This window comes from Polistes canadensis, unplaced genomic scaffold (genome assembly GCF_001313835.1).
Source record: "Polistes canadensis isolate GaletaPanama2010 unplaced genomic scaffold, ASM131383v1 scaffold_134, whole genome shotgun sequence".
NCBI classification, from domain to species: Eukaryota; Metazoa; Arthropoda; class Insecta; order Hymenoptera; family Vespidae; genus Polistes; species Polistes canadensis.
The window spans coordinates 167,292-194,235 of NW_014569681.1; the positions used below are offsets into that span (position 1 = coordinate 167,292).

Genomic DNA, 26,944 nt, shown 5'->3' on the forward strand with positions numbered 1-26,944 from the left:
GAATTATTAAACATAATTATATTGTGCTTTAATTAACAAATGTAAAACATGTTATCCACATTTTATCTATGCTTGAATTACTAAAGAATTTTGTCTTCATTAAATTAAAAGCTTCTAAGCTGTTAATATCCTTTTCTATAGTTTTATTAATTGTAACATACGAAACAATTAGCATACGCGAAAAAGAAAAAAGAAAACGGAAATGAGAAACTATTATGAAAAAAAAAAGATAAACATCTTGAAATATTTAACTTTTTAGAAGTCCCATAATAATTTATTTTCATTCAACATTTGTCTCATGCTTCCCACTCATTCTATTGAAAAACACGCAACATTATTATAATATAAGCCTATTAAAATGGCATTCAGTATTTTCTTATAGGAATATTTCATTCGATATATAAAAAAAATATACAATTTCGACTACTCAATAAAACGTTTAGTAATCGCGAATTTGTACTGTCCGAATGCCATTTTAGTGTAATTTACACTTCTCGTGGACTAGTACTACAAAGTTGTAGGCCTGCCCATGAAATTCTAATTAAAATATTGTGTTAAATTTTCCTAAATTAATATTTATATGTAATGGAATATATATATATATATATATATGTACATTCCATATACATATACATATAGATATAGATACATATGTATATTATATGATACATATACATATATATCTATATGTATCTATATATAGTCAATTCACAGTGCTTGTAACGTATTAACCCCATACGAAATAGTCGAGGTACATTTCTTTAGGAAACACTGTTTACCTCATCATTGTTTTGAATGTGAATATGCTTACATATACGAGATTTTATTCAATCTTATTTTTTTCAGAAAGTCATATAATGACGATCACAATACATATATGCTACAACATAACCGAAAATATACGGTTCACTGCTAGTGTTTGTAAAAAGAAAATAATTTCCGAATATAAAAGTTATCAGAAATCAATTACCCCAATTATTTCCTACAATGTCACCGTCGCAAGCTGTAAATGACTTATACTTACCTGAGGAGTTGTAGTCACTCCTTTGTTAAAATGTTTTTAATTGCACATCATCTTTAGTGCATATCCAAGTTTCTTTTTTTATCAAGAATTTTTCATATTTCAGCAAGTTATTTTGCTTTGTCATTCTAGTAGTTATATCGTCTTTTCTGGGCAAGATTCTAGTAATGCAATGACATTACAATGTGTCTAATTAATAAAACTGGCTTCATGCCAACTTCAAATTGTTTTTCTTCATTATCAGTATATAATTCAAATAATTTAAAATTTACAGTTCTTGCTGTAGAACACAAGTGGATGTACTCAAGCATATCTCATCGGCTGGCTACTATATTACATAAATGCTTGGTATAACCACCACATTGACATGATCAATTTACCTGAAAAAGTTTCCTCATACTATATTGAAACTTATAAACATACATTCAGAAGAAACACACAGATGCAGGAGTTGATGTTAAGGTGCATCCAACAGTAGACGTTTATTAGCGCTGCGAATCATTTGCTGTATATCGCATTCTTCTTACAGCTTTTTTTATTTTTCTTGAAGAAGGTGGCGGGGCACTAAAATGTATAAATATTTTGAAACATATATATACTACAATAAAATAAGTTATATAGATTTCTATTCTTAAACTGTTAATTACTCGTGTTGAGATATTTGAATACTTCAACTAAGAAGAATTAAGAATAATTGTTCCAACATTTACCTGAATGAAATAGGTCCACTACCACCAGTAAAGTTAAAAGAAGGTGGCGTATTAGGATCAAAAGCAAGAGTTGGCGTAGTAGCAGCAGAATTGAAATTAAATCCTCCTCCCGATGGAGTAGCGGTCGGTTCCTAAATTTTAATATTTAATTATTATTATTATCCTATAGATAATATTTTATGTGTTCTAAATTATATATATGGTATACAAAACTAATTTTTTAACTGAACATAATTGTTTCAATAATATAATTATGCGATATTTTGTTACATTGATTGCATCTCGATTGCTTCGAAAAGATATCGGTAAATCCGAAGTAGTTTAATCATTCGTAACTTACAAATGTATACTATAATTTGGGACAGAAGAAATAATAATTGTATTATTTTTTTACCATTCTACCAAAAGTGAAATTTCCAGAGGTTGTCGCAGGTGCTGTATTTCCAAAGTTAAATCCTGTATTAGTAGATGATGTTGATTGATTTTGATTATTTTGTAGTCCACCAAAGAGTGGGGTTGCAACTGTTGGTTGACCAAATCCTGAAGAAACTTCTGGTTTTGGAGCATTGAAAGTAAAGGTGCTTCCTGTATTAGTTGGTGCTGCATTATTAAAACCACTACCTCCAAACAAATTATTTGACTGTTGTGTAGTTGAGCTACTGCCAAATGTAAATAATGGTTTCGAAGCTGATTCAGCAGGATTTTTATTTGCTGAAAAATTAAATCCATTTCCTTGTTGTGGTGTTGTTTGATTAGATGATGCACCAAAAGTAAATAAACTTGGATTCGATACATTGTTATCATTTGGCTTCGTTGTTGCAAAAATATTGGGTGCTGAAGTTCCACCAAAATTAGAATTATTATTATTTCCAAAAACAGGAGTTGATGATCCAAATAAAACAGCATTACTTGTTTGTGAGCCAAATGCTGGTGTTGCTGCTGGTGCTGCTGGTGTATTAAATACAGGAGCTGTTTTTTCCGTATTTCCAAATACAGACATCTTGGTTTCAGATGATCCAAAAAGTGGTTTGTTTTCAGATGTTCCAAATACTGGTACTTTAGTTTCCGATGTTCCGAATAAAGATGGTTTATTTTCTCCTGTAGCAAAGGTTGTTGCACTAGTTTGTCCTGTACCAAATGCTACTGTTGTTTTTACATCAGTATTATTAAATAATGACATCGGCTTGGACACATTTGTAAACATCTGTGATGTTATAGGTGTTCCTCCTACTATGCTACTAGTTGTTATTGGGGTGCCAGAGGTTCCTACAGATTCAGTTGTACCAAAGGAAAATGTAGGTAGAGTAGAACCAGTATTGGATAATGATGATGATGATGATGATGTTATTATTTGTCCAAAAGTGGGAGTAGTTGTGGTTTGTGTAACCGTTTTTGCATCAGGAAATGTAAAGGAATGTTGAGTATAAGGTGGAAGACTTGTAGTTGCTGGTACTGATACAACAGCACTGCTACTAACTGGTATAGTACTTGAAGCAGTAAATGAAAATGTAGAAGTAGGTGGATTTTCCAAAGTATTATTTTGAGTAGTCGTTGCTACTAAGGAGGTATTATTATAAATTTTTGATGAAAATGATGATGACTCTGTAGTACTTGGCGTTGGTACAAGAGTTTCTTTTGTGGTATTTTCTACAGCAGGTTTTGAATCTTCTTTCTTTTCCGAGATAATAGCTTCTGTTTTATTTATTTTGAAAGTAAAAGGAGTTGAATTTGCAGTTGAGGAGAATATTGAATTTTCATTTTTAGAAACACTAGAAGAAAAGGATGTGTTTGTTTCTTTATGTGATTCAGTTGATTTATTGCTTGTAGTAGTCTTTTCACTCTTTGCATTGAACTGAAATCCTGATACTGATACTTTTGGATCAGTATTTGAAGTAGTAGTATTTATATCTACCTTAGATGTAGTATTGTTGTCTCCTTTAGGAATACCAAATGTAAACTTTCCAGGATCACTTTGTTGAGTACTACCAAATTTAAAATTACTGATAGATGAATCTCCAGATTTATTTGGATTATCAGCTTTATCAATACCAAATTTGAAATTGTTTGCACTAGCAGGGATACCAAAGTTAAATTTCAGATTTGAACTTGTACTCGTTGTGGATTCTTTTGGTTTTTCACTTCCAGGTTTTAAACTACTACAAGAAACACATTCCACATTTTCTGCTTTATTTTGTACCATACAAGTATCACAAGACCAAGAACCTTCAGGCTTTTTAAATTTATCTCCAAAACCATTCGCTGGTAGCTTCTGTACTTCATCGGTTTGGTCATTTTTGGTATTTGGTTTAGTGGTATTACAGCAAGGACAAATTGTAACAGACTCAGAATTTCTAATCATACAAGTCGGACATTCCCACGAATCTTTGCTTGGTTTAAATTTGTCCATTATTTCGAGATTAGATGATTGCAAAGTATTGGAGCTTGTTGCATTCATTTCTTGAATAGAAGCATTTGTTTGAATATTTTTACTCTTTTCTTTTTCCCTTTCTTCTTTTTCTCTCTTTTCCTTATCTCTCTTTTCTTTTGCATCTTTTAAATAATTTGGTTTAGATGCTTTACAACAAGGACATGTAATAATGTGATTAGCATTTTTTAACATACAACCTGGACATTCCCATGATTTCTCAGCATAATCCATATTTATGGACTCAGATTTTGTTGTGTCTGTTGAAGATGTTTTCGTTTGATTTAAATTCCTTCTTTGTGGTGCATTGCAAGAAACGCATCTAAAATCAGTTAATTTATTTGTTTTAGAACAAGACATACAATCCCATTTAATATTGCTTATTCTGAAATGAGTTCCAAAGCAATCTGTCTCAGGTTTTTTTGCTTCTGCAGTGTTGCTTGAAGTTGGTGGAGATACTATAGTTTGCACGTCTGATTTTGGTCTCAAAGCTTTACAAGAACAACATCGTATTTCATTGTTGACGTTTCGTATTAAACATTCATTACATTCCCATTTATCTTCTTGTTTTGCATCTTTATTTAGATTTTCAGATTTCTTATTTGTTGAATCGTCCATTTCTTCACTGGCAGACACATTAAGACTTTTATCGAAAGTATCTTCTTCAGTACTTGTATTCGAAGGGGACTTTGATTTATTCAAAGAAGACGTTTTCTTTATAGCTTTTTTCAAATCACGAGCAAGTTTTAATCCTATTAGAGCATTCTTATCAGAATTCGAATATCTAGATTTTCCTTTTATTGGCCCTTTCTTCCCATCTTTGGGTCTAGGAGCAGTAGATGAAAAACAGATAAAATTAGATATTGTCGTAGGCCCACTATTGTCATTTGATGAGCTGGCCAATGAATCATTCGAATGATCTTCAGCATTAATTGGACTACTAAATGTGAAATTATTAATAGATTGTAAATTCTCTGTTGGATGTGTGACTTTAATCGGACTAGCAAATTTGAAATTGTCTTCTTTCCTTGAAAGATCTTGTGTTGTTGGTTGAGGTAATTTAAAATTAAAACTGGGTAAAGAAGATATTGGTAGAGGTACATTTGGTAAATTAACTATTGTTTCAGTATAATTTTCAACTAAACTTCCGGCTTTTGCCTTCAATTTTCCATTATGCTTTGTCTTTTCATTTTCATCAGATCTAAAAGAAGAAAATTGTTTTAAATATAATATTTGTTTTACATGTTTGTTATTAAAATTTAACAGTTACTAGAGAATTAAATCGTTGAATGCAGATCTAAATATCAAACTTACCCTAGACGATATTCTTCAGTAGAAGGAGGTGGTTTATTATGAGCAGAAACAATTTTTCGTGCAGCCACTGTTGTGTCTTGTAACTTTTCACGTCTTCTTAGTTTAATTATAGTGGGAACAGTTGGCACAATTAATTCTCGCGTTGGAGGTCGAAATCCTACACGAGTAGATGGAGATTCATTTTCTTCTCGCTGACGTTTTTTACTACCCAAAGATGATGTAATATTTGTATTTTTTATTGGAATTTTTTTAGCATCTGATATAGGTGAAGAAAAATGTTCCAAAGCTTCCAGTATTTTTCTTGCAGTTTGACTCATGCCCGATGGATCAACCGTTGTATTGGATGGTTTAACTTGGACATTTGGTCTTTTTGGAACTTTAAGTTGAATCTAGAATTATAATATAACTTATATTATTGAAAATATAAAAAGTAAAATGAATAACATACATGCGAATATACATACATCAGTAGTATTGAGTAAAAGAGATTTTGATTGATTTCTTTTATACAATTCAACTGCATTTGCTCCTCCAAATGTGGTATTTCCACTATAGAAAGGAGATGATAAACCAGATGTACGGTCCAATGTGCTAGTCATGACAGACGCATTAAAACTTGGTCTATGACTGCTTACAGTCTCACGGGAATTGTTATCTATAAACAACAATGCTCTTGGTGATTGTAAATGATTAGCTGAAATAAAAACATAACTTAAGTTTCTATGTACCATCAAAATAGTAATTAATGGAATTAATAGGAAATATAAATTACTCTTACTAAATGTTAATTTCTCATCTATAAAACGCTTCCTGTTAGCAAATGGTGAATTGTAAACGTCGTGAGAAGGAGCTTCTTGTCGATTTGTTTGCGGTATAAGAGAACTGCAACCACTAGTGCTCTCGCTCGATTCTGAGTTATCATCCGTTCCATTAGCCGTTACATTATTTGATGTTGAAATTAGGAGATTTAAGTCAGACCTTTGGGTAGCTACAGGTTTGCTATCTAAATGTATGGTAGGCGTAGAACATATTAAATGACCTATCCCACTGGGTCCAGCTATTGCAGGCTTAAGAAAATCATCTCTCTGCAATGTTATATTTACAAATATATTTTTAATCAGTTAAATACCACATATAAATTAATAATCAAATTTATTGTACCGTATCATTTTGTGTAGAATATTTTCCTTTAAGATCTTTTGTCTTATTATGTGATGTTACAACATTTGATCTAACAGAAAATGTTCCAGGCGGGTGAGTAATATCTGTACGAATGCGTGGTCTTTTTGATGGTGGAGGCTTTTCCATGTCCTCCTCTGGTTCTCCTTCTTCGAGATTTTCAGTATCGTTGGAAACATCTCCATTTCCTTGAGACGTATTGAACCATTTACTGATCCATAATGGTTGGGGTATAAATTCTGTTACTCTAGTAGCAACTTTCTTAACAAATGACTAAAAAAAACAAGAGTAATTTTAAGAAAGTAATATAATTAATGTGAAAGTAATCTAAAGTAGCAAAGAAAAAAAATATATAGATATATATATTTAATTGATCAATAATTGTGCTAACTTTTATATATTACAATATGATTTATAAAAAAATAAAAATAAGCAATAAGATATATTGTAAAAATTATAGGTTTTCTTTCCATGCTTTATCATATTATAGTATAATTAATCTGTATATTTATATCAAATAAAGAGAATTTTTATTTTATGTTCTTGAAACAGGTCAATATATCATTTGTGTATATGCGTGTGTGTATTACTTCTACAACTGACTATTTTATAATTTACTAAACTTATGAACATTTATTAACTATTACAATGATTAATTTAACTTTAAATTTACTTTATTGCATCATGTAATATTACAATAAAGTATATATTTCTATGTCCATTAGAAATCATATATCATTTTGTATTATTTCCATTTATGATGAAAACATATATACAATTATTTAATAATCACACCATTCGTATTGAGTCAATGTGAAGTAATTTTAATAAAAATGAGTAAAAACTATTTGTAGAATATTGTAAGATTGCATTGACTTGTGCTACACGAGGAAACGAACAATTAAAAGAACATTAATATTGGATAGAACAATTTGGTTGAATTTGGAAGGGAAAAGTAAAAACTTATGTAATGTAAGATGTTCTAGTGGCTTCTGGAAGTTATATGAATTTTTTCAAATATGAGAATTCATCAAGGTTACTTATCGCCCCAAAACGATGACTCTTACGTTAAAACACGCAATCGCATATAAGAGTAGCAAGAAAGATTGAGGTTACTGGCAAGACTCACATAACCGTGGAGACATTGGGATCTCATAGGAACGCATCCTAAGAAAAGGGTGCTTATATAGGACATATTAAATGAAATAAGGATTATTCGGATGTAATGATTAGCTTTTTGGTTTTTTTAATTTGGATAGGAAGGCGCGAAGGACCGTTAGAACCAACTTAAGTTCGTTTCTCTCGCGGGCAAATCATGCCAATATGACTCCACTCACGTTGTTCGTATCGTAAGGTTTCGTATTGTGCGACGACGATCGTCTTGAAGATAAATTTCCGCTACTCTTGGCCATCCTTGCTGTCGTGTCTCCTTCTTTTACGGATTAAACAGCACGAATATTGACGATTTCGATTGTCGCATTCCAAAAATATTCACTGAACCACTACCTTCGAGAAACTATGAGCCACGAGCGAAAATATGGCCGCTCCAAAGACCGCCACCAGGGCGCCAGATTTCTCACAAATACCCGCTCTCTGCGCTTGCCCACGTGACGCAATACTTCTGCGTCGTTCGTCGATCATCTCAAGTATGTTCAAAAATATACCTATTACCGCCGAATTTATTTACCATTTCTCTACCCTCCTTTTCAAAGGGGATATTTTATTCACAAAAATTTACAGAAATTTTACTTATTTTCAAAAGTAACTAGTTATACTATTTCATTTTCTTTTTCCTTTATATTTATCTTTTATTATTTTCGTGTTGACACAATTAATTTTAAATTATTATAATAATTGATTACACCTATATATCCCTAGACTTGAGTGATATTTTTTTAATATGATTTCGCTTTTATACGGTATTTTGAGGAACCGATCTTCTGCGTTAATTGGGAGATAGATATTTACGATAATTCATCTTTGAAATTATTTTTTGTACTAATTTTAGTGTCTTACGTTCGACAATCGAAAATAATCGAAAGTATTAAGCAACCAATCACTTTCGACTATTCGTCTAATCGATATCTCGAACAGTCGAATACTTCGTGGAGTGTTTTATGCATCTTAATAAATATTTATGTCTTATAATTATTTTATTTATTCAGATCAATAGTGATCTTTGTTTAAAATAAATTGTTTTTTAATAATTTTATTATAATTGTATACACACAATTATCTAATTATGTTATAATCCTGGCATAACGATGCACTTTGTCCGCGTTGATAGCGCTCTTTTACGATCGTTTGTATCACTTCGATTTATTTCCTATTATTTCAATCAATTTTATTAAATATTAAAAAAAGAAATGTTTTTTTGTAGCAATAATTACATTAATTACAACGAAGAAAATAAATTATTATCTTACAAAATTTCAAATATTTCTAAAGTTTAAAAGCATATTTCAACATTTTATAATTCTGTAAACGTACGATGGGAACGAACTATTTTAAATTTAAAAGTACGTAATTCTTTGAACTATAATGTTAAAGTATTCCATGAAATTTATCAAAAGAGAGTTCTCCTCTGCAAAAGGTTAATACATGCACATAAAAAATAAGTAGAAACTTGAAAAAAAGAGAAATGTTTATTAAATGAACAAAAAATAAACTTTCGTTTAATTTGTAGTACGTACATTAATCGATCGTCATTTCTTATTAAACTTCCAATCGAAGTTATTGAATGATCATACTTTAGTTCCGCGATATAAAGTTTAATCTATTGAATCGACGTTATTTTAATCCTTAAAGAGAGGAATTCAAGATGATTCTTCTGTTTTCTTCGTAAACACGAATACGGTTTCACTTTCTCTATGCGCAAATGGTTGGGAAGCTGTAAATTTCGCGTTCCATTGGTTTCACTTTATGAAGTAAACAGCAAACATTATAAGCGTTGAATGGATTTGAGGTCGCGCGAATGATCGTCTGATTAGGATTGAAACAAATCGGGAAGGAAGGATTTGACACACGGGTGGCACGCCGTCGAGCCACTTTGATGAACTTTCTTCGTCCGTTTCTTCGACTCGTGACCAACCAAGTATAGCGAAACGCAATTACGCATAGAAAAAGTGGTACAGCGATAAATCAAACGGTTTAATTCGAGCAGTTAGAAAAGTATAATGGTCGAATATCACAATTTTCCCTGTCTGTCAATTTCTGTCTTATCTTCTAATAGACATTGATTCGATTGTATCTTTTACAAAAAAAAATGCCCTCAAAAAATGAATACTGATCAATGAAATTGGCTTGTATCTTATCTTAAAAATCAATACATTTAGCATTCACTTAAAGCAAACTACTCGTCATTCCTGTTCGCTTTCTTAGCGATCAAAGTGGCCTGAATAACGATAGTATACCATTGACATCTTTGAACTTGTTGATCGTAAGAAGTGAAACTGATAATTTCCTTTTCTCAGCGAAAGTTCATTAATAAAACGATTATCTCTGACAGTTAAACTTCTTCAATTGTTTCCTCATTATTATTTGTTTTTAATTGGAAGCATCTTTTTATGCAAAAGAACTTATAATATACTTTTACTTATTGTTTATTTCCATTTAGTTCCTGCTTGTATAGAAATTTTGTTGAAGATAAAAATGTGTATGATTGCATATATAAAATCGGTTAAATTTCAACTGGTCTCGAGTGACATTTCGATAGATACGTACGTACGACGAAACAGTAATTTGTTCCGATCGCTTTGATAGGAAAAGAGTAGCAAAAAAACGGGGATACTATGTAGGAACTTTCGTGGCAAGAACGATATTCATTCCTTACAATCTCGCAGTCTGCATCCGTTCGGCACGATCGCGGTGCTCCTTCGGACGCGCTCACTTTCTTCGAGTTCTTCCCGCGGAGATATCTCCTCGAACGAATGCGAATAAGACAGTTACAAGGATTATCACTGTCTCTTTTCGATCATAAAATTCTTATCGTTTCTTCGATGCGTCAATTTCAGATCGCGAAGGTTTAATTTAATTGTCAAGATGTATTTCGAGTGCGAATTACAATGAAATTCAAATTAACGATATCAACTGCCAAACTAACGCAATAGCAACGATATGTAACGACAAACTTGTATAAATTTTGAAATCGATTGAAAGAATCGTCAAACAATTTCACGTGCGACGGACATGTATTATTTGCGCGTTGAATTCGTAGCGATTATTCTCTTCCTCCTCGCGGTGGTCGATTGCACCATGGTGAAAATCATTCGAGACGATCATTTAAGTAAGTTCAGATAAAGTTACGTGTGTTTGACTTTGTCTAAAAAAAAAAAAAAAACAAAACAAAATCGTTATTAAAAAGAATTTTAAATACCAAATCTTTTTTACCTCTACTAAAACATTTTGTCAATGTTTATTGTTGTTGCCTGTTGTATTACTTCGCTCCTTTAATTAAACTCTAAAAAAAAAAAGAGAAAATTAAAAAAATTCGATCCTGGTCTGTGAATGAAATTTCGATCGGTCTCGCGTGAGAATTCGCAGAAGGCAATTAAGGAAGAACCGAAGTTTTTGAAATAACAGAGTGCGGATGTCCAGCAGCGTCTCACAGGCAACCACGATCAACAACATCCGGGAGGAACAAAGTTACATCCACGACTTCCAATCGGCAAACGGCTGTTTCTACGACGGGACGAATTTTCAATGGAAAACCCAGCCGAAGAGGATCTTGGCCGTGGCAAGTCTCTCTTCAGCTGCTACATCCGAAATTAGGTTTTATCGGTCATTGGTGCGGTGGAGTTCTCATCGATCCTAAATGGGTCATTACGGCAGCGCATTGTATTCACAAGTTAGCATCTCATACAAATAATATAAATATATCAAGAGCGGTCTCGTCAACCTTCTTTTTCTCTTAGCGATCTCTTTAATCTCCCAATCGGTGCCTTATGGACTGTTGTGGTAGGAGAATGGGAATTGGATTCCGGTGGTCGTGGATCAGCCAGATTACCTGTCGAACGAGTGATACTTCATGAAAGATTTAATAATTATGTTCACGATATCGGTGAGTACGTGTTTCATTAGAAAAAAAAATGATAACGCTCGAACAAATATCAATTAATAATTAATTGTACGAATTTACCTCAGATTTGAAAGGTAAAATAACAAGCACGCGAGTCAATAAATAGTACAAATATACGAGCAAGCAATTTGAATTCAAGGCGATTGAATAAACAGAAATATGTAGAACACCGATTATATATTTTTTTGGTCTTTTTTTAGCTCTGATGAAACTTGCTAGACCAGCACCTCTTTCCAAGGTAGTGAAGACGATATGTCTTCCGGACGCGGAGGAAGAACTCACGGATAGCAATTGCGTAGCATCTGGTTGGGGTCGTTATGGACCTTCGCCATCTCTCTCGACTTCGCTCCTTGAGGCTTCGGTGCCATTGTTAAATCTTGAGGAATGCTTACACGCTTATGGAAAATCTGTTCCTATTCTTAATGGTCATTTGTGTGCTGGGCACGTTGATGGTTCCTCTGGAAGCTGTGTTGTGAGTATAGGCGTATGGTTACGGGGAACATAAGCAAAGAAAAAAATCATTTAAATCACTTCATTTCCTTTTTTTTTCAAAAACTAATTTCTCCTATCACACTGTCCCATTTTCCGACCGAATTGAACCAAATGCGATACTAACATAAGATTACCATCATAATGTCTTTCTTCGATTCACTTAAGCAAATTGTATCACGGCGCCTTTCGTAAAATTAACATTGCTCATTTGAAATTACATTCCGATTATATTGGACGTGCGAGTAAAATAAGAGATAAGAAAAAATATATAAAAGCAAAGTAAAAGGATACCATCGAGAAAATGATGTTGCTTTTCCTTACCGTACTTTCTCTATATCTCTGCAGCAAATGTAACGTTTTTTGTGAAAATATTAGCGCAACGATCAGTATAATCGATCTATCTTCATAAAATAAATGATTTTAATGATCATACGACGCATCAGTAGACTCGTTTATACTGAATCGGATCTTGTAACGAGTAATAGAGCATGTTTTATGTTTCGAAAGTGCTAATTCAATTCTGATTAGCCTTCTCTTACGCTTTCACATAATAAAATATCGTGGTAACAGTGTGCTTACGGTATTAGTGCCATTAACATAATCGGTAAATGTTGAATCATTTTTAAATCGTTTACTTTATCTTTCCTTTTTTGCATCAGGGAGATTCTGGAGGACCCCTACAATGCCGTCGTTCGGATGGTGTCTGGCAATTAGTCGGTGTTACTTCTTTTGGTTCTGGTTGTGCTCGACCAGGATATCCCGACGTCTACACTAGGATACAACACTATTTGAATTGGATAAGAAATATTATCGACAATGATAACAACATATAAATTATAACTCATTGTAAATGGATCATACAAAGCAACAAACTATTTACAATTCATAAATTATATTCAATTTTAGCGTATATGTATGTATATATGTATTTATGTTTGTGTGAATATATGCACGTATGCATGCGTCATCTCATAACGTATGCACGTATGCAAAGTCAATCTCATAATGTTTACTATCGGTAATTATAATTAATATCATTTAAAAATGATTTTCAAAACATTTTTAATATAATTTTCTCCGAGACTTTTTTCAATTTTCATTACTATTATTTAATAAGATAATACTTTGTTTTATTTCGTGTCATATTGTTAATTTTCACGATGTATGATAAAAAAGACGTTTGTTGACTAATTTAAAGAAGGATAAAATCCAATGGAAAATTGAAAAAGGGCAAGGATAGAATTTCTCTTTTAACTTTCGAAGAAAAGCTATTTGCCGACAGATGGAAATATTCGTCCTCTATACTATTGTGATTGATATTCGTTTTCATACTCGATACAAGAAGATCTGCATTTATATAGGAAGTATTACGAACTCAAATAACCGTTTTCATAGAAATGTTGCGTAACATCAATGTTATATATGTAACAACCAAAGTGATTGTGCTTCTTCGATGAAATTAGAAATATCGATTTATGGATAGCGTAGGTAGTACAGTCTAAGTATCGTACGTAGTTACATATTATTACATCGAAGTGAATACATTAATTAACCTAATACGAAACACTCTACACAGGAAAGCCTACGAGCTTCTATCAATTAAGCTACTCGATGCATTGGCTGAAACAAGAAATCGTATTCAGTATTATTGTTTCAACTAAATAATAAGTATAGTTTAAGTAACTCTATTACCTTTTGTATATTAATTTTTATTACTGCTGTAATGTATGTAAGAAAAATATAAAAAGCGAGATATTATTAATAGAAACAAAATTTGATTATAATGATTTAAACGCCATTATATTAAAACTAATCTACGTAAAAAACGATAAATTACAGAAAAATTCAATACTGATCGTTCAGCAATTAATCGATATTTAAATCATATAAATCTTTAAATTCGATACTTAAGAACCATAATCATTTTTGCATCAATCTGATATATTGTATATTTTCTATTGATATAACTATAGATAAAAACTAAAAACTTATAACTGAAGGGTCAAGTTTGAACCCTTTGATACTAAGTTTATGGGTTTAATAACGTAATTAAATTGTAAGAGCTATAGAACAGTACGTGTATCAGGTCCATATCGTCCAGATATTAAATTATTTAACAATATACAATATTAATTCCATCGTATTAATTTAAGAATAATAGGAATAACATTATATTATTTAAATAATTTTATCATGCTCTTTCGTAAGTTTTTTGATTGAAATATTGGATTAAAATAAGCAATCATAAAACGTAATCGCTAATCGAACTAATCTGATATTAATCAATATAGTAAATTAATAATATATATACATGTATTCTCCTATATGTTTCAATGATATTTACGTGAACGTGTCACTCTTATCATACTAATTAGGAATTACTAATTACATTAGATGTCTTGTTACGTTATCGCATACCTGGTGTTGTCAGTATAACGATTTCATTTGCATAAGAAAGATGATAAAAATATGTTCGGACTAATTAAACGTACCAGTGAAATTTTTTGTCTTTTATATTTTTAATATCATACAATAACAATCACTGACAATGAAATAACGTTTACATGAGAATTGAATATTTAAATAACAACACAAAAACTAATACGAATCAATCTGTACAATTTAAATATTAAGATAATGTGTACTATAATATAGAACAAATTTACAATTAGGTAGAATCTTTTTCAGAGTAAAATACTAATTTATACCATTAGTTAATAAAGCATAGAATTCTTTCCCTGGGGAGAATAAGAAAGGGTGTGCCATTTAATGTTAACCATACCGCGTGTAACTCATAACACACGAGTTTAATCATAAATAGTTTACTTTTATAAGAAAAAAAACCAAACAAATCTAACATCACGATTTTTGATCTTATTTTATTAAAAAAATATATCACTCTCTCGAATATAGATAATATATATTGAAATCTATATTGAATAGAATTTAAAATCACTTAAGTATTTTCAAATTCACAGATTTATCCCGCGCAAGTCAAAAGGGAGGGGGATCACGTGAGCAGCATTTAACTACGTCATTGTGGTCGGCCGAAAGACAGAAAGGGACGCTAAGGGTAGAATGGGAGCGGCGGGAAGAGGGAGGATACGAAGCAACAACGACGAAACACGAATACACTCCACTTCTCGCGTCCGTAGCGAGCGGTACAGTCGGGAGTGAGAGTGATGTTCTCAATCAGTAGGACACTTTCATCGAGCTGAGGAAAGTGAGGGAGACCGTCATTTCTTCGAGAAAACCTAGGTGGGAAAGAAAAAAGAGTGTTTAGAAACGATTTGACAAGGGGGGGGAGAGGAAGAGAAGTGAAAGACGAGAATCGCGAGAAGAGAAAGAGTGTGTTTGTTAGAAAGAGAAAAAGAAGGATAGAAAAAGAAAGAAAGACAAAAAGAGAGAGAGAGAGCATGGAGAAAGGGAGAGACAGTGTTGCAGTAACGTCGACTCATCGTAAAAGCATGTTTCAATTCCAAAAGAGATCGTAGCTAGATTCTATTACTCTCTCTCTCTCTCTTTTTCTTTATTTATTTATTTCTTTCTTTTTTTCTATTTCCTTCTTTTTCTATTTTCCTCCCCCTTCTTTCCTTCATTCCTTATTTCCGTTGTTTTTTGAATACCCTATAGGATTCGAGTCTAGAAATATATCCGCGAGAAAGTAAAGGAGAAACGAAAAATGCAAAGGCTCGAAACGCGACATTGACCGCAAAGAGACAGGCAGGGGAAAAGGACGCGAAGGAATATAGGAATCGGTTTCTCATGGTGGAAGGGAACACACAACTATGACGATTGCACGTGCAGACGCGCTCAATGCGAAAATGGAAAAGAGAAGGAACGAGAGAGATACTCGATGAAAAGTTTCCTCGAACGGTAGAGAGAGTGAGAGAGAGAGAAGAAGCTCGCCGGGGGAAGCCTTTTATTCCGAAGGGAATCCCTCGGAAGGGAGAAAACGGACGCGCCGACTTGTGTTTCTCTCCGTGACACGAAGTAAGACACGGCGTTGAATACTTCGATAATTATTAGATTTTTTCTTCCTCTCGTGATCCTTCTTAAAATGATATATTTACCATTTACTCCATTTTCCAATTAAATTCAACTATAGGGCGCTTTTTAAAGGATATTATTATTTAACGAGGATTAATAGGAACGTCGAAAGAAAAAAAAAAGAAGAGGGTTTTTACAAATATATCGTGAATTGATTCAAAATGGCTGGCGTCTTTTACATTCTGCATCGTAACGTAACAGAACGATAGACGTTTATATTTATTCTCACGCGAAGTTGAATACCTTGGTAACGGTGCTCTTTTCTATGCCGACTATAAATGAATTCAAATCAGGAGAGAGACGTTGATTCGAACTTTGTATATAACCTTCACACGCTGATTATGCGAGCCTCTTTGAACTCGAACTAGTAGTACGAAATGTATTCGATTATAAAATACATCGATTAAGACAATTTATTCGTGTAACCATTTAAACGTGTTTTCTCAATCGCATACTTTTCTTTCTATTATCTATCAGTTAATAATCTATTTATCGTCAATCGTTTTTCACTGATTCTTAGTTTTCTTTTATGATACCCCACCGCGTATACAGGGTGAGTCATTCAACTTGTTAAAAGTCAATATCTCGGTAACTAGAAGGGATATCGAATAAAAGAATTCTCAAGTAGATTTTATAGGGCGTTTTCATTTGAACAGGTAACAACAATATTTCTTTTTTCCAATATATCTATCAAGTTGTTATAAATTAAACGAGTCACCTTATATACTGCTTACATACGTTTGAAAATAGAAAATTCTTGTTCTCTTTCCGTTAGTTAGTTTGTTTGTTCGCTCAAAATATTTTTATTTCAGATACGAAAATAGATGATTCTAAGCTATTGTCTGGACGGTATAAAAGGATTTTTGGTGCCTGATTAAATATGAATAGGAACAACAATAATAACAATAATCATAATAATAACAACAACAACAACGGTATGTCGTTAACTACACCACCAGCAATACACGTCGGTCCGATAATGACGCCGGGCTCGAACGAAACCATTTCCATAGTGATACCATTGTCCGCTCAATTGGCCACTGTTTCTGGACAAAAGGTCGAAAAAGCATCCTGTAAAGATTGCGGCAAGGATTCCAAAAAAGGTTCGCCGAATAAACCTGCGCCGCGAATTCGAAACGATAAGACGAAAGGCTGTCCTTATCCCACTTGTACGAGATACGGTCGTGCTTTTTCAAGAGCACACGATTTAAAGCGTCACATTGCGCGACATGAAATGCGAAAGGAAAAGTTAACGGAAGGTGAGAAAGGAAACAACATGGTCATTGGTTGTCTCGAATACGCAAAAAATCTCGTTAACGAGTCTGCTTTGAGGACGAACGAGTCTTTCAAAACGGAAATTCCTCGAGATGCGGAGACCAACGTTAGAACATACACATGTCCTCGTTGCAAGAAGAAATATTCTGAGGAGAGCAAGTTTAAGGCTCATCTCGCTATGCATGACAAAGTAATCCTTGTCAAGGTAATCATAGATGATTAAATTATTTTTAACATCGTATAAATCTCATATCAATCGATCGATCTTCAAATCTATATATATATGACTTGAAAATTTTAGGCATTGACGAAAAATGTATGCACCCTATGCGGGTTACAACTTCAAAACGAAACCGACATGCAAGAACATATGAAGCAACACGGGAACATTATTTTGCAAGCTCAATCGGCTCAGGCGGCGGTACCACAAAATGATAAGGAGGATGATTTCCTACTCGAAGAGATGCTCTTATTACATAAAAATCCACGAAGAACATCGTCTGATAAAACGGCCGATGTTTCTAGTGGCAAAGCCGCGGCTAAAATTAGGTGTGACTACTGTCAGAAAACTTTCAAAACTAAATGGACATTGAGCTCTCATGTAGCCGCGCACGAAGGTCGTTATCAGTTTGATTGTGCCCAATGTGGCAAAAAATTTGTGAGGAAGAGTCATTACGAGGGACACGTACGTTCCCACGAAGCAGCGAGGCCTTACGTATGCGAGCAATGCGGAAAAACGTTCAAGGAATTGAAACACAGACGCGAACATACCAAAAGAAAGCATCCCGGGAATCAGAGTGCTATACAAAATCTCTTGGATAGCATCAGTCCGTGTGCATCCGAGGAAGTGCCAGTCGATCAGGCTAAATTTACTCTTTTGATGCCGGTGAACTTTACAGCTTAAAACGTATCAAATGTATTAATTAAAAGCTTTTTCTCTTGTATGTGTATCTAGAGATATAATAGACTTTATGTTGAAACCTTTATTAGTTTTTTGAAGATGCACCGATGAAAAATTACCAATATAACGAATTTCAATTTCTCATGTGTGTCGTATTGAATATTTTTTTTTTTATATACTCCTTATGTATCTTTTGTAATGATAGAATCAATGTATTATGTATTACATTAATGATGTTCTGTTTCGTCGGAAAATCTTATACAAAATTTTGTTATCAAGAAAATACAAATAAATCTTAAATTCACACCTACGGTCAAAAAAAAAACGAATGCATGTAAAATTATTTGCTATGTGCACTATTTCTAGAATATTTTAATAAAATTTTAATATCGCTGTGTCGACGAAATGCCAGAGTCACTAACTTTATTACTCGTAATTTTAATGTATCTCTAGTATTAGCCTAATAGAATGGAAATACTATCGTATTTACAATTCCTTTGATATTGAGGAATAATTTTGTATTTCTAGATAATAATGCATATTTGCAAAGAAACTTGCAATTTGTATTTTTTAAACACACACTTTATATTTGTAGAAATTTAAATTGTGTTTAAAGTATAATTATAATGAACGGACTATTTCATGGGACAGTTCTTTTGTTTTATTACAAGAAGACGTTATATGATATTTTAGTTTTTACTCATTTTTTTACTTTCATAGATTTTAATAATAATATACGAATATATCTTCTGACAACAACAAAAGAGCATATTACATTGATATGTTTATCTAATGAAATGATGTTAATTTGAAACATACAATATTCGAAAAGACAAAAAATTTTATTGACATTAAGAAGATAACTGTTATTAAGATTTCTTTTTAAATGAGCACGAATAAGCGTCGGAAAACGTCATCGAAACGTGTAGAGCAGAAAAATGTGCACAAGCATACGGCTAATGAATGTTTTTATTATCACACTTTGGACACACTTCCACCAGAAGTTTTAGAAATAGTATTACGTTTATTACCTCTACATGATGTAGCTACTTCAGTTCGTTTAGTGTCCAGGTGAAAAATAATAAATATTCATTGAAATATAATAAATTCTCATCTTGATTAAAAAATATATATTGATATAATCGTTATCATCATTTACTTATTATCAGGAATAACTATTAATCGGTGATTCATATTTGTAATAAATTATTATTTACAAGTTTTTAAATGTAATTACCGATTAATATTCATACTTAATAATAATAAATAAATCAAAAGATTATATAATATTTTCAGACGTTGTTCGAACGTCGCTACGATAGTTTTGAATGCTGCATTTATTTTGGCTGGTACAAAACTTGAAAATGCAATGAAACATACAGAAACAATGATAATGAAAGTTAAGACAAGTGCTGACCTACTAACCTTCAGCAGAGTATTCAATATTCTAGAAATAGTCATGGCACAATACAAGATGCTCAGAGCTGTAACTTGGAGATATACGCATCCTTCAAAACCAGAGAAATTTTCACGATTTTGCTTTTATGCTGGTGGTCTACTTGATAATTTAAATAATCTGCTTCATCGTGCTGTAAATTGTCCTGTTTCTTTATATAGGTCTCATGGACCAGATCCTAGAATTGCTTGTTTTATATCCGATTGCAAGCGCTTTATGAACTATTTTGAAAAAGTTTCTGAAAGCAAAGTGAATAGGTAAAACGAAATATACATATATGATAAGATACAGAAATATATAAATAAATAAAAGATATAAATATACAATACTTCCATTTCCAAATGTAATTCTTTTGTTCTATGAAAAAAAAAAAAAGATAAAAAACTTACAAGGTAATTTTATAATTAGATCCGCTTTGGTGTCTGGATGTAAAGCCATAGATGTTCTAGATTGTCTTGCAGAAGGACGTAAGGTTTTATCATTCGATATATTGTCTAATGAAGGGATCAAAAATGACATCATTAGTATGAAGCTAAAATATGAAATGAAACGAGCTTGGTTCACTTGTCTAAAAATTCCAAATATACTTGATGAAAATTCATGGAAAGACCAGCAACGTTTTATGTACCTTAGGCTACGTCGTTTAGTTGTCAGTGTCAATGAACATTATTATGAAAATTTGCAATATGAGCGAGAAGTACTTCTTCAGGTAACATTTATAATGTTACTATATGATGACTAATATTTTTATTTTTTTATACAATCATCACATTGTTATCTTATTTGAATAATTAAACTCACAGTTTCCTTCTATGTCTTGAATTACTTTCTTTCAATTTACATGAGAGTATAAATACTTCGCTAGTTTCATATATACAATAGTGAATAAGTTTTACGTACAGGAACCATCGATACCACCTCCAAGAATGCCTCCAGTATCCACATATTCTGGTTATGGAGAGTATGGTGGACAATTTTTTTATTATGGAAACATGAATAAGTATGCTTACGAGAGCAAATTCAAATCCTTGCCAGTAACCGACCACGAAAATGCGCAAAATAATACTGAAGAAATTCAGAAAAAATCTTGCTTCAATCTTGTCATAGCTGTAGAATTGAAATGTTCACCAGAACTGGCACCTTTTGCTGTAAGAACTTTATTACGGTCCAATGAATTAGATATATATACAAAAACTCCTAATCATTCAGAGCTTTATTTAAAACTCGATATTATGTGTCCTGCTTCAATGGCTAATAGATTACCAGGACATTTTACTTGGGAGCTTAATAGTTCTCGTCATGTGCACCATTCTTCTTAGTATATTACAAGTATATTTTTTCTTTATTATATTATCATAATATAAAAAATAAGAAAATTATATGCTTGTTATATAACTGAGATAAACTTTCGATAAGCAAAAATTATTTAAAGAATTATTATATTATTTTTATATCTTTTACACAATGATATCTATTATAATATTTTAAGTATATATTAAAAAGAATCAAAATTTTTTTTGTCATATTTGATTTATTCATATCATCTAAATTTTGATTACATGTTTATACTTTGATAGAAATTTATTTTTTTAAATCCTAATAATATGGAAAAGATGTAAATTTATATACAATATTCTAGTTTTTATCTATCAATAACATTATTATAATGTCTCACTTACTTATATGTAAGAGTAATAATAATGCTCCTTTATGTATACTTTAATTTATGATTTATCCGAAAATTTTAGTATTAAAGTTATACAAAATGTTACTAAAACTGTATTTAAGTTATTGGGTAAATATATATATTTCTTTTTAATATTAATAAATGATATAACTTTACCAATAACATTACAATAATTAAGTAAAATCTATAAATAAAAGACAATTAATAAGAAATAGAAAGTATAGGATTAAAACAAATTAACAAAAAATTATTTTATAAAGTTTACATATATTTATACAATACTTACAAACTTATTAAGTGTTAACGCCTACTTGTATATTTTCTGCAAAATCTTCTTCTAAATCTTTTTGTGGCTGCCATATTATATCGTTTAATTTCTTAGCACGGTTTTCTAATATACTATATGCAAAATGATTAAGGAGGATTCCTTTAGGAATAGCGACTCCTTGAAAACGATAAAGTACTTCATTGTCATCTGATGTTAATTTATGAACTGCAGAAACAGTGCAACGTCCTATCATCTTCGTATTACCTATCATTGGACCTTTACTAATGTCTATATGATCTCCTATTCTATAAAGCGTAACTTTATTATTAACACTATTAGCAGCAATATCAGGTATTTGTTTATATTTAAAAGGATTATTACAAAACATTTCTTTAGCGATAAATTCTGTTGTTTCAAGTCTTTCTATAGGTATTTCGCTATTTATAAATTTTATAAATAAAGCAGACATCGCTCTTAATTCTGCCTCTGTTGGTTTCCAATCAGGTAAATCAATAAATACATCATATACAAAACTTCCAGACTTTATTACGGGTACTGGAAAACTGTGTAAATGAACCGTTATGTCATCTTTAAAAGCAGTATCAGCTACAGCACCCAAGATAAAAGAACAAGTTCGCCAAAAAGCATAGTTAATTGCACTTATTTTTGGAGTCATCATGCTCAAAAGTTCTAAGTTGCAATCAGATTTAAAAGGTTTGTGCATATCCCACGGATTTCCATCGACTAACGCCAAAGCAGAAACATTAGTAATACCTTCAGAAATATGTTTGGCACAATCGTGAGGAGTGGAGATATCTTTATTCATAATTAAAACAACATCTTCTGTAGGTGATTTATATTTAACTTCTATTTTTTCTATTCTACCGATGGCACTTCGCTGCATTTTTTTCTCTTCTTCGAAGAGAGCATTTCTTCTTTTTTTTGCCTCTGCTCTTGATAATGTACTCATATATTTTGAAGATAGATGTGATTGTAACTTCAAATTATTTAAACATAAACTTCCACACCTACAAAATAATCATAATATTATAAATTAGTATAGTAAAACTTATAAATTTACAATTTTTAAATATATTATTAATTATATTACTAAAAAAATATCTAATAAGAGAAGAGGTGATTAGAAAATTTTCTTTTACATAAAAATCTTTCATGACTATAGTATATTTAAAATTTTATACAAACCTTTGAAACATTTTTGAAAATTTTGTAAGGTTAAATTAATATTATCATTTGAATTCAACTTCGTCTTAATTTATGTATTTCTTCTTACATCGAAATGTAATCATTTATTTTCTGTGCCATGAAAAGAATATTAATAATATTATAAATTACGATTATTCTAATTATTTTTATAGATCTTGTCGCGTAAGCCTCTATGTATTCGATTCAGTTAGCTTACTATATTATTTGCTATTGCTGTACATATTTATAAGAAGGTTAGTTCTGCAATATTAAACACGGACTACCATTTTAATTCTTTACCCGCAATGTCAGGTAGCGCTACGAGTACACCTGCATATTAATGTGAGCGTGATTGAATATTATACTACAATTATATATATTTAATAAATAAATGATGATACTAATAAAAAACAAGTATGTATTTGATAATATTTTACATAATTCAAATAAAACAAAAAATTCGATATATCAATGCACCATCTGACGTAAAATATGGAATTAAAATTGTAGGCAAATTTTCTTAAGCTCAAAAGTTCAAAAAGAGTCAATAGATGTACTTATATGTATGCATATGTAAGAAGTAACAGGTTATGTTTGTCCAATTCACGTGTTCGGCTTTGATAAATTGTGTAAATACTCTATGATATTAATTAGATTATTTATAAATAATCTTTAATAAGAGATAATTTAATGCCAAATATATAAAAGAATAGAAAAATATACATATCTTTTATATAAGCTTTGGTAAAATATAAATACAATTTAAGTTTGTATCAAAGCAAGTTAGTGTGTTCAATTATTTATTAATATACAATTGAATTCATTGTATTTATTGTTTAAAAATTCATCGTTTTTAATGAAATGGGGCGAAAGGCGAAATTCGATAAAACAGATTTACCTAGTAGCAAAGGTAAAGGTAAAGGTAAAAAAGCAAAAAAGCAGGGAGATCCCGTATTTACTAAATTAGCAGGTATGTTCAATTAATTTATTATTGTTACTGATTAAAGTATATAATTTATTTGTATAATTAATACAAAAATTTATTATATGTGCAATATGTTATAGTAAAAAATGAAAGCGCATTGAGTCATCGTCAAAAACAAAGAGCTAAGAAAAGATTATTGAAGAAACAAAAATTAAAAGAAAATGTAAAAAATATACAGAAACTCAAAGACACAGAGAACGGTGTGCAAATTAAACAGGGTATAAATAAAAATAAAGTTAATTCAATAAAAAATGATATCGCTGAGAATATAAACAGTGGTATGAAAATTAATAAAGAAAACGTATCGTTAAATAAAAGTAATAAAATACAAAACAAGCTAAAAAGAAAACAAGAAATCAAACTTTCACCAAAAACTGTGAAAGAAAAAAATATACAATCTGACAAATTAAAAAATAATAATACAGAAACTCATATTGTATCTGATGATAAACAATGCAATGGAAATAAGAAATCTAAGAAAATAAAAAACAAATCATTAAAAAGTACTGCGAAAGCAACAAGTAATAATAGAAAGTCTAGTTTAAATGTCGAAAGTACCGATATGGAAATTGAGAGTAAAAGTGAATCATTAACTACATCCAATAAAAACAATAAAAGAACTAAAGGTAAGGCATTAGCTCTTACTAAAAAAGTAAAAAGTGATCATACAGATTCAGGTAAAGAAAAAAATGATATAAAAAATAATAGCCAAAACAAAAAATTGAATATAAATAATACAGTACAAAATAAGAAATTAAAAAATGCAAAGAAACTGTTGAATAATGATACAGAGGAAGAAACTGATGATATGGAATCTAGCGAAGAAAATGAAGACAATGTAAAAAATAATAGCCAAAACAAAAAATTGAATATAAATAATACAGTACAAAATAAGAAATTAAAAAATGCAAAGAAATTGTTGAATAATGATACAGAGGAAGAAACTGATGATATGGAATCTAGCGAAGAAAATGGAGACAATATAAAAAATAATGACCAAAAGAAAAAATCGAATAACAATAAAGCAATACAAAAAAAGAAATTAAAGAACGCGAAGAAATTGTTGGACGATGATACAGAAGAAGAAACTGATGATATAGAATCTAGCGAGGAAGATGAAGAAACTGGAAGTATGGATGATGATGAAGAAGATGATTTATTGCCTATAGAAAAGGCAAATAAAAAGTTAAAAAAGAGAAAAGAAATAGAAGAGTAAGTAAACAAATTTTGTAACAGATTCATTTGTATAAAATTGTAATTTCTATATAGTTAACATATAATTAAATATTTGAATGTAATAGGCAACTTGCAGAAGCAGAAATGCAAGAAATGACAAATCAACGTAGTGTTTTTTCATTTCCCACGGAAGAAGAAATTGCTGATGTTACAGATTTGAAAGAAATACAACAACGTATACGAGATGTTATGATGGTATTATCAGATTTTAAAAATTTACGAGAAGAAAATAGGTATATTTTCTTATGTTTCTTTTTTCACATTTGTGTTATAATTATTGTAGTAAAAATAACTACTATACTGTTTGCATTTTAGATCACGTTCAGAGTATTTAAAATTGTTTCAACATGATTTGTGCACATATTATAGCTATAATAATTTTCTTATGGAAAAATTAATGCAAATGTTCCCATTAGACGAGTTACTTGAATTCTTAGAAGCGAGTGAAGTACAGAGGCCTATGACTATTCGTACAAACACATTAAAAACTCGACGTCGTGATTTGGCAGAAGTAGGTTCACCAAAATTGATAAATATTTATAATTTTTATATTTATATTTTGATTATTTTATTATTATTTATAACAATTTATTTGTTTTCTTAGGCGTTGATCAACAGAGGTGTTAATCTAGATCCTCTAGGAAAATGGACAAAAGTTGGATTAGTAGTATTTTCATCGCAAGTACCAATGGGTGCAACTCCAGAATACTTAGCAGGACATTATATTATTCAAGGCGCATCAAGTTTTCTCCCTGTTATGGCATTAGATCCTAAAGAAAACGAAAGAATTCTAGATATGTGTGCAGCACCAGGAGGAAAATCTTCTCATATTGCTGCAATCATGAAAAATACAGGCGTTCTATTTTCTAACGACGTCAATCAACAAAGAATAAAAGCTGTTGTTGGTAATTTTCATCGACTTGGAATTGTCAATTCTGTTATTTGCAGTTATGATGGAAGAAAATTACCTTCTGTAAGTATAATTAATTATTAACATATCATTTTCGCATAATCAAATAATGTTATCTGAAATTAATAAAATTATGTATTTCTAGATTATGAAAGGATTTGATAGAGTGTTATTGGATGCTCCTTGCACTGGTACTGGTGTTGTTGCTAAGGATCCTAGTGTAAAAACCAATAAAGATGAAGTGGATGTACAACGTTGTTGTACTTTACAAAGGGACTTATTACTAGCAGCTATAGATTGTGTTAATGCTAGGTCTGAGTCGGGTGGTGTTATAGTTTATTCAACATGTTCAGTCCTTCCGGAAGAAAATGAATGGATTATTGATTATGCTTTGAAAAAACGCGATGTCAAATTAGTTCCCACTGGTCTAGAATTTGGTGCTGATGGTTTTATAAATTATAGACAACATAGGTTTCATCCTTCTCTTAAATTGACCAAACGTTTTTATCCACACTCTCACAATATGGATGGATTTTTTGTAGCCAAATTTAAAAAGTTTTCTAATATTATTCCAAAACAAGAACAAATAACTGAAACGTCGGAATAAAAATTAGGTAAACAATTTAACATTATTTCCAATGAAAAACGTTATTACATAATTACTACAATAGATACATATGTAAGACATTAAAAATTCATTTGTTAATTTTCAATATTGATATTAAAAATGTCAATATGATATAAATATAAAT

General features: G+C 31.0%; 6 protein-coding genes across 9 annotated transcripts; 4 read left to right on the top strand and 2 right to left on the bottom strand.

The window, feature by feature from the left end:
• Positions 1-626: 626 nt before the first annotated feature.
• On the bottom strand, positions 627-8,229 carry LOC106788303 (nuclear pore complex protein Nup153-like). Of its 3 annotated transcripts, none has more exons than XM_014751453.1 (8): positions 7,987-8,229; positions 6,632-6,922; positions 6,249-6,555; positions 5,935-6,125; positions 5,471-5,859; positions 2,126-5,357; positions 1,732-1,862; positions 627-1,585 (listed from the first exon to the last, which is right to left on the bottom strand). In XM_014751453.1, exons 1-8 carry the CDS (start codon positions 8,059-8,061, stop codon positions 1,507-1,509), a joined length of 4,695 nt encoding a protein of 1,564 aa, XP_014606939.1. In that variant the 5' UTR covers positions 8,062-8,229; the 3' UTR covers positions 627-1,506. The 3 variants fall into 3 exon arrangements, with proteins under 3 accessions (XP_014606939.1, XP_014606937.1, XP_014606938.1); XM_014751451.1 differs by having other exon boundaries at positions 5,935-6,164; XM_014751452.1 differs by having other exon boundaries at positions 6,243-6,555.
• A 2,608-nt stretch (positions 8,230-10,837) lies between these two features.
• LOC106788314 (chymotrypsin-like elastase family member 2A) lies at positions 10,838-15,999 on the top strand. Its single transcript, XM_014751475.1, has 8 exons — positions 10,838-10,934; positions 11,231-11,495; positions 11,563-11,708; positions 11,927-12,198; positions 12,878-13,015; positions 13,748-13,853; positions 15,197-15,566; positions 15,852-15,999. Exons 1-7 carry the CDS (start codon positions 10,838-10,840, stop codon positions 15,415-15,417), a joined length of 1,245 nt encoding a protein of 414 aa, XP_014606961.1. The 3' UTR covers positions 15,418-15,566; positions 15,852-15,999.
• LOC106788313 (oocyte zinc finger protein XlCOF6-like) lies at positions 15,575-18,840 on the top strand. 2 transcript variants are annotated; one of them, XM_014751472.1, is made up of 3 exons: positions 15,575-16,211; positions 17,081-17,748; positions 17,845-18,840. In XM_014751472.1, exons 2-3 carry the CDS (start codon positions 17,149-17,151, stop codon positions 18,445-18,447), a joined length of 1,203 nt encoding a protein of 400 aa, XP_014606958.1. In that variant the 5' UTR covers positions 15,575-16,211; positions 17,081-17,148; the 3' UTR covers positions 18,448-18,840. The 2 variants fall into 2 exon arrangements, with proteins under 2 accessions (XP_014606958.1, XP_014606959.1); XM_014751473.1 differs by lacking the exon at positions 15,575-16,211 and adding an exon at positions 16,285-16,924.
• A 458-nt stretch (positions 18,841-19,298) lies between these two features.
• On the top strand, positions 19,299-21,353 carry LOC106788295. Its single transcript, XM_014751439.1, has 4 exons — positions 19,299-19,515; positions 19,741-20,157; positions 20,213-20,609; positions 20,803-21,353. The coding sequence occupies exons 1-4, from the start codon at positions 19,331-19,333 to the stop codon at positions 21,217-21,219; spliced, it is 1,416 nt and encodes a 471-aa protein (XP_014606925.1). The 5' UTR covers positions 19,299-19,330; the 3' UTR covers positions 21,220-21,353.
• Positions 21,354-21,834: 481 nt separating this feature from the next.
• LOC106788320 (39S ribosomal protein L39, mitochondrial) lies at positions 21,835-23,346 on the bottom strand. The gene is made up of 2 exons (XM_014751483.1): positions 23,062-23,346; positions 21,835-22,883 (listed from the first exon to the last, which is right to left on the bottom strand). The coding sequence occupies exons 1-2, from the start codon at positions 23,070-23,072 to the stop codon at positions 21,881-21,883; spliced, it is 1,014 nt and encodes a 337-aa protein (XP_014606969.1). The 5' UTR covers positions 23,073-23,346; the 3' UTR covers positions 21,835-21,880.
• Positions 23,347-23,427: 81 nt separating this feature from the next.
• LOC106788319 (probable 28S rRNA (cytosine-C(5))-methyltransferase) lies at positions 23,428-26,935 on the top strand. The gene is made up of 6 exons (XM_014751481.1): positions 23,428-24,031; positions 24,127-25,258; positions 25,348-25,515; positions 25,598-25,793; positions 25,887-26,255; positions 26,338-26,935. Exons 1-6 carry the CDS (start codon positions 23,923-23,925, stop codon positions 26,797-26,799), a joined length of 2,436 nt encoding a protein of 811 aa, XP_014606967.1. The 5' UTR covers positions 23,428-23,922; the 3' UTR covers positions 26,800-26,935.
• Positions 26,936-26,944: the final 9 nt, after the last annotated feature.